General features: G+C 36.4%; 1 protein-coding gene across 1 annotated transcript; it reads left to right on the top strand.

The window, feature by feature from the left end:
* Nucleotides 1-1,849: 1,849 nt before the first annotated feature.
* On the top strand, nt 1,850-4,131 carry SMIM32 (small integral membrane protein 32). Its single transcript, XM_072398685.1, has one exon. The coding sequence runs from the start codon at nt 2,767-2,769 to the stop codon at nt 3,094-3,096; it is 330 nt and encodes a 109-aa protein (XP_072254786.1). The 5' UTR covers nt 1,850-2,766; the 3' UTR covers nt 3,097-4,131.
* Nucleotides 4,132-6,465: the final 2,334 nt, after the last annotated feature.

The following is a 6,465-nucleotide window of genomic DNA, read 5'->3' as shown; positions in this document are numbered from 1 at the left end:
AACATAAACATTACACATCATTTATCAAGGGGAAACCTTGTTTGTTGACAAAAATGGAATGCTGTGAGGCGATAAATCAGTAAAAGAATTCTTGGTCTGGCTTTATCACCAGATCTGCAACCTACATACTCGGTCCCAGTCCCTCAGTGCCCTGGCAGCATACACATTTTAATTTTCTGAGTGTAAATTCAGAATTCGAATTTTATGGAAATATTATTAAAATATTCATCACTTAAGTTAAAAGAAAAAAAAATTGCAGGGTGAGTAATCTTTTACATAAAAACATTAGGTTATTATCGCCAATGAACATATGTATGTTATGTCTGCCTTTAGGCAGAACAGTTTTGTTTCAGAAATTAATATGCAGCATTTAAGTGTGCTGGGGAGTATGCAGTATTAAAGAGTAACTCAATGAAAACGTATATTTTTAAGCCAAGCAATTTATATTTAAAGTTGTTCTTTGCTCCCATCCTTGGCTTTCATGACACCTGCTTTAATGGTGAGTGAGATATAAAGGGAACCAGTCACTAGTGGGGTAATACAAGAATCTGAAAATTTAGTCTTAATTTATTGTAAGGGTGCAGGCTTACTGATTGAAGTTTTCTATTTGCCACGATTTTTGGTTTTAATTTAAAGCTGAACTCAGGAAATATCTAAAAACTGAAACAACTAGTTTTAATAAAGCTATCTAAGACTATAGAAGATAAACTATCATGGGAGAACCTGAGTGAAACCTGCAATGGATTTCTTAAAAAATATTTACTACTAGGTGGCAAATGTTTTCAGTCCTAGCCTAGATCCATTTCAGGTTTGCTGGATTACCCAGGTTCTCCCAATATAGTCTACTTGGTGTAGTCTTAGATACGTTTAATAAATCATGCCTATTGTGTGAAATTAGGCAGTGTATGGCTGCTAGAAATATTGGTGACTATTTCTATTTGAGGTTTCAGGTCTTCTTCCCCCTGGTAGATGGTATTATGTCATGGTAAATTTTGTGATTAACACTCTCACCTGGCAGAGTCCCCGGTGCAAATCTTAGGATGCTATTTAAATATCGTTTCTAGTTTTTCCTTATGTTTACCTGAGTATCCTCACAAAATGTATTGGTAAGTTAATTAGTTTACCCACAAACTATGGTAGAATATGAGGTCCTCCAGAGGGATAAGAAATTACATTCCTTTGTAAAGAACTGCATAATTTGTTGGAGATATACAGTATATATATAAATATAAACACACACACATATATAAATATACACTGGATGAGAATTTAGTTTAATCTTACTAGCATCCTATGGTAATGCTGTCTGCCACCAGTGTTTCCCAAACCATTTTCTGACTTTCACCTTTTTTGCAGCAAACACAAAGTGCTACTAATGAGATAATTTCCAAAACAAGATCCTATTGCTCAGTAACAAGAGATTAAATTAACCCATATAGAGTAAGTCTGGGTTGTTTCAGTGAATTGTTTTTATGAGTCACCATTTACTCATATATGAATATGTAAGGATAACTACACAACATGCACTGCTAATGGGGTTTAAAAACATCTCCACTGTATACATCAGATTGCAAACACATAATCAGTGATCGCCCACGGGTGGATGCCCATTCCAAATGACCGGTGTAGGTGCACTCATAGGAAGAAAAGCATAAAATATTTCCATTTTCTGTATCACACAGTGGTAGAGTTAAGAGATTTAAAAATGTCTGGCAGTATGCCAAGACCCAATGGTCGTTTAAAGGCAGTTTGATTAAATGGAATTACAATGTTATTTGCCAGTCTGTAGATGGTGCTGGAGAATTTACATCAAATGAACACCTTCTCCTAGCTTTCAAATCAAATCCTAGAGGAGGACCTAAAAAGAGAAGAAATTATTTGCTGCTCGCATTATACACTCAATAAATGCCCACAATGATTTCATTTTATTACATGAAGCTGTGAGATTTTACAGTGTTCAGAAAGATTCAGCATCACAGTGTAAAAAGCTCCCCTCCTGCATCAAATGAGGCTCGGCTGGAGTTTGAGCAAATCTGGTCACATGTTTAGTGTATGTACGGGTTTAGCTCAGACTGGCTGCGTGCTGGAAAGCTGCGTTGGAAACCACCAGGATTCAGACACAAGGAACTTTGGAGCGTATTAAAGGCAGATCGCATGTAAATTCAACAGCAGAAACACATTACAAGGATTTAAGAGGCTCCAGGCCTTTTCTAAACGGATATATATATTATTGTGGTGCTCTCAAGACTGCGTGTATTATATAGAAACCTGCTGTTTTTCCGTAGCAAAATATGTTTCAATTTTTGACATGGATATAATATGCTATAAAGATGCGGAAACCATGGACCATGGACGTGACTTCTTGTTGCCTGCTCTTGTTAGAGTTACCGGATAAAACTGTTCTGTAACTGTGAGTACCTGCCTGCTCACCCAAACTGAGAGACTGACGTGGATTATAATATTGCTTTGTGACAGTTTTTTTACATTGTGAACGTGAATGTTGTTGTCCTTGGAGTTGAATCAACAGCAGTTTGAAGAATTTTTAAGGAAAAGACAGATCTGCACTGGATTTTGGAGTAACACGTTTTCGGGCTGCTGGTACAGATTTGTTTCCAATAAATTAGGTGCAGTATCAGTGATGGATTTGTGTGCATCACACAACTGCTTTAGCCTAGATGAATTGTGTGTTCTGGATTCTAAAATTGGCAAAAAATGTGACTTCTTGGAGTCTCTTGTGTGTTAAGGGCTGTGAGAAAAAAATTCATCATGATCATGTATGGAGTAATGCTGCTAAACTCCAGCAGTGCTACAGAAGCCCAGATCATGCTACAGACCAACACTTCTTACCTGAGCAGCACCCAACGACCTGTCAGCTCCTCAGCCTTCTACATGTCCACAGCCAGAGTGCTGAAGGCCGGGGAGATTAACAAACCCGACCTTATGACTTACATTGTCCTCTTTGTTCTCCTTTTTTTGACAGTGACTCTGATTGTCCTTTTCATTAACTGCCAACTGAGAAATTCCTTCTTTGCAGGTTTACCCTATGACAGATCCCTAAGGGAAGCTAGGAGCCCTTGGAAAACACAATCTGTCTGAAGTCACCAAAATAGTCAGAATCTGAGATGCATTTCTTATGTCACTTTTTATATCTAAACCGAAAAAAGGCAAGATAGAGTTTGTTACATATATTATCACTATTTAAATGCCATTTTATTGTAATGATCAGAAAATTATTAATCTGTGCCAAAGGGGATACTCAGCTGACAAGGGATAATGTGGATTTATCAATTTTTAGAAAAGGCCTATAACCTCATATCCTGTAAGTTATTTATATTGTGAAAGGTAAATCTATGCATTTAGGTCAATTTATATTATTTATAGCTCAGAAATATTATTTGCCCTCAGAAGAGGCAGAAATTACTACTAAATGCTTTGGAGGGTTTGTCATTCACCCTTTGACCATCTTTTCTGTATACAGGGATTTTTAATGTAACTAAGTTTACTCTGGACAATAATAACCTTTAGTGATTGCATTCTTTAGATTATTTGCACATAGATCTATTTGCCAATAAAGTCCTTTTTATTTTATTTTAGAAATGAAATACAGCACAAAGCTATCCCTGACATAAGGATCAAGCAACTTCACTCCATTTGATGTGGTAGCTTTGCCAGAAATAAATACGGCTTTACTAAAATCAAATGTTTAAAACATTTAAAATTCTTGACCCATTTAGTGTATTCCAGGTTATTGCTGTCCAGGCTTTTTTTCCTTTTTGTTAAACAATATATGCTGCTTACATATAGACTATTTACTGCAGATTTAATTTACTAAGTTTTTAGTTAGCCGGGACTGTGTTTTTTTTTTTCTTAAATATTTATACTCACATTCATTTCATGGGTTAAAAATAACATTTTATAAACACACATATGTGATTAACAAGATCAAGTTGGGATTTACCAGTATTATTAGTTATCATATGGTTTAACCAGCATGTTGCAGTAAGGGTATTCTGGTATTAGAAATCTTATAATGACATATACTAACATGGATTTGTAGAATCTAACAACTTATCTATGGCAAATTTGTCAGTTCCTAATTTTTAAGGATAAAACAAATGCAAATTAAACAGTAATATAGTAGATTGTTTTACTTTATACATCCTCCTATAATATGTGTTTATGTGTGCTGATAACTGTACCCTAGGTTATATACCTTGCTAGGTCCCTGATTCACACAGAATTAAAACCAGTGTATTCTAATTATCAACCCATGTCACCATGCTTAGATAAGATTTTAAAAAGTGTATGGGAAGTGTACAATGTTGCAGATGTTTAGACAAACATTTGTTCAAAGATAAAACAAAATGTATAAATCATTTGAAAGCAATAAGTGAAATCATTCACTGAGCTACCAATGCCATCCAGTAAGCCAATATTTGTATTATAGATATTTTACATAGTTACATAGTAGGTCAGGTTGATAAAATACATAAAGTTCAACCACTAGGGAAGGAAAGATATTCCAGATATAAAACCCTATGGACATAGTTGGTCAAGAGGAAGGCAAAAAAAAAACACTGGTACGATTTGCTTCAACAGGGGAAAAAAATTCCTATTGATTCCATGAGGCAATCAGATGTTCCCTGGATCAATGTTCTCTGCTATCTATACTTTAAAGCCTTAACTCAGGTATATTCTGTACTTCTAGAAAAACATCCAGTTTTTTCCTAAAGCAATCTATAGAACTTGCTGAAACTACTTCCTGAGGGAGATGATTCCACATTTTCACAGACCTTACAGTGAAGAATCCTTTCTTTATCCGGAGCTTAAACTTCTTTTCTTCCAGATGCAAAGAGTGCCCTCTTCTTAGTAATGGTCTCAAAGTGAATAATTGGGAAGAGAGTTCTCTATATGGACCACATATATATTTATACAGGGTGATCATATCCCCCCTTAAACATCTCTTCTGAAGGGAGAATAGAATCAGTTCAGCTAATCTCTCCTCATAGCTGAGCTCCTCCATTCCTTTTGTTAGTTTAGTTGCCTTTCTCTGCACTCTCTCCAATTCCACAATGTCCTTTTTGTGAACTGATGCCCAAAACTGGACTGCATTTTCCAGACGTGGTCTGACCAATGCTTTGTACAGGGGCAGGGTTATCTCTCCATTGCTGCAGTTTACTTTGCTAGCTTTTGGTATTGCAGCTTGGCATTGCATGCTGTTTTTGAGTTTTTTGATGGAAAAAGTGATCCTATTTTTTTTGCATAGGAATTTTTGTTTACATTGTGGGCCTGTAATTCTTAGGATTAACTCCCAGGTATAATAATTATATTTATTTATTATATTATAATCCTAAATTATAATATAATACATAATTATAAATCATTGTTATAAAAAATAATTAAATATTAGACCACAACAGTGTAATTTATCAAAAAAAAATTTTTTATCAAAAATTTCTCACTGAATTTTTTCAAACGGGTGTAATATTATTGATAAATAATAAGATAAATTAAATGCAGATATTTGAAAAAAAAAATTTACATTTTTTAGTAGACATCCCGGGTGTGGTAGATTTTGAAGCAGGGTGCTGCACAAAGCCCAACATCACAGTCAGGACAGTAGAACCTGGTTTCTTTGCGTTTCTTCCTTCCTCTGTCCTCAGTCTTTGAGCAGCAAACCACGCACATCCTTGTAGGTGCTGCTTTCTTCTGAGATGGTGGGATGTATTCAGTGAAATGACGACCGGTCAGGCGTTCTGGGTTGACAACGGTGGAAGCACGACGTCCAGGTCTATTCATAGACCATTCCATAGGCACTGCTCAACTAGATGCCTGAAAATCTTCTTGTAGTACTTCCTTTGCTGTTTCCTCATCGCTGGGTAGGATGTCATGGCTTGGTCAGCTCTGTGAACACCTCCCATGGTGTTGTTGTAGTCAATCACCACCTGTGGCTTCATCACTTCTTTCCCACGTTTTGTGTGTACCAGAACGGTGGAGGCATCATGGACAGTACTCATCAGGCACACATCTTTTGTGTCACGCCATCTCAGGGCCATCATCTTTCCTTTCTGCCAGGCAACAATTTCTCCTGTCTTCAGCTTCCCTTTTGCAAACAGTGCTGGCAGGTTGTGTAGGTTAGTCCTAACGGTTCCATCTGTTCTGTGTTGCAGAAGGAACTCATAAAGCTCAGGAGAGGTGTAGAAATTGTCAGTTATTATACAATAGCCCTGATCTAGCAATGGCTCAATGAGGGATAGCACTAAAGATGTTGCCAATCCATAATGGCTGTATCTGGGGTTGAACTGTGTACAGCACCGTATTCCATATGTACCCAGATTAGTACCATGCTAGTGATTCAAGAGTCTCTAAAAATTAGAAATAATGGCTTTGAAATAACTGAGTAGATAACACGTGGATGTAATCAATTGGATCCTGGTGCTTTGTCAACCTTAATTTTGCCAAACT

Source organism: Pyxicephalus adspersus, chromosome 2 (assembly GCF_032062135.1).
Source record: "Pyxicephalus adspersus chromosome 2, UCB_Pads_2.0, whole genome shotgun sequence".
Lineage (NCBI taxonomy): Eukaryota > Metazoa > Chordata > Amphibia > Anura > Pyxicephalidae > Pyxicephalus > Pyxicephalus adspersus.
The sequence above is the reverse complement of the archived record's forward strand: the minus strand, read 5'-3'. Positions and strand labels throughout refer to the sequence as shown.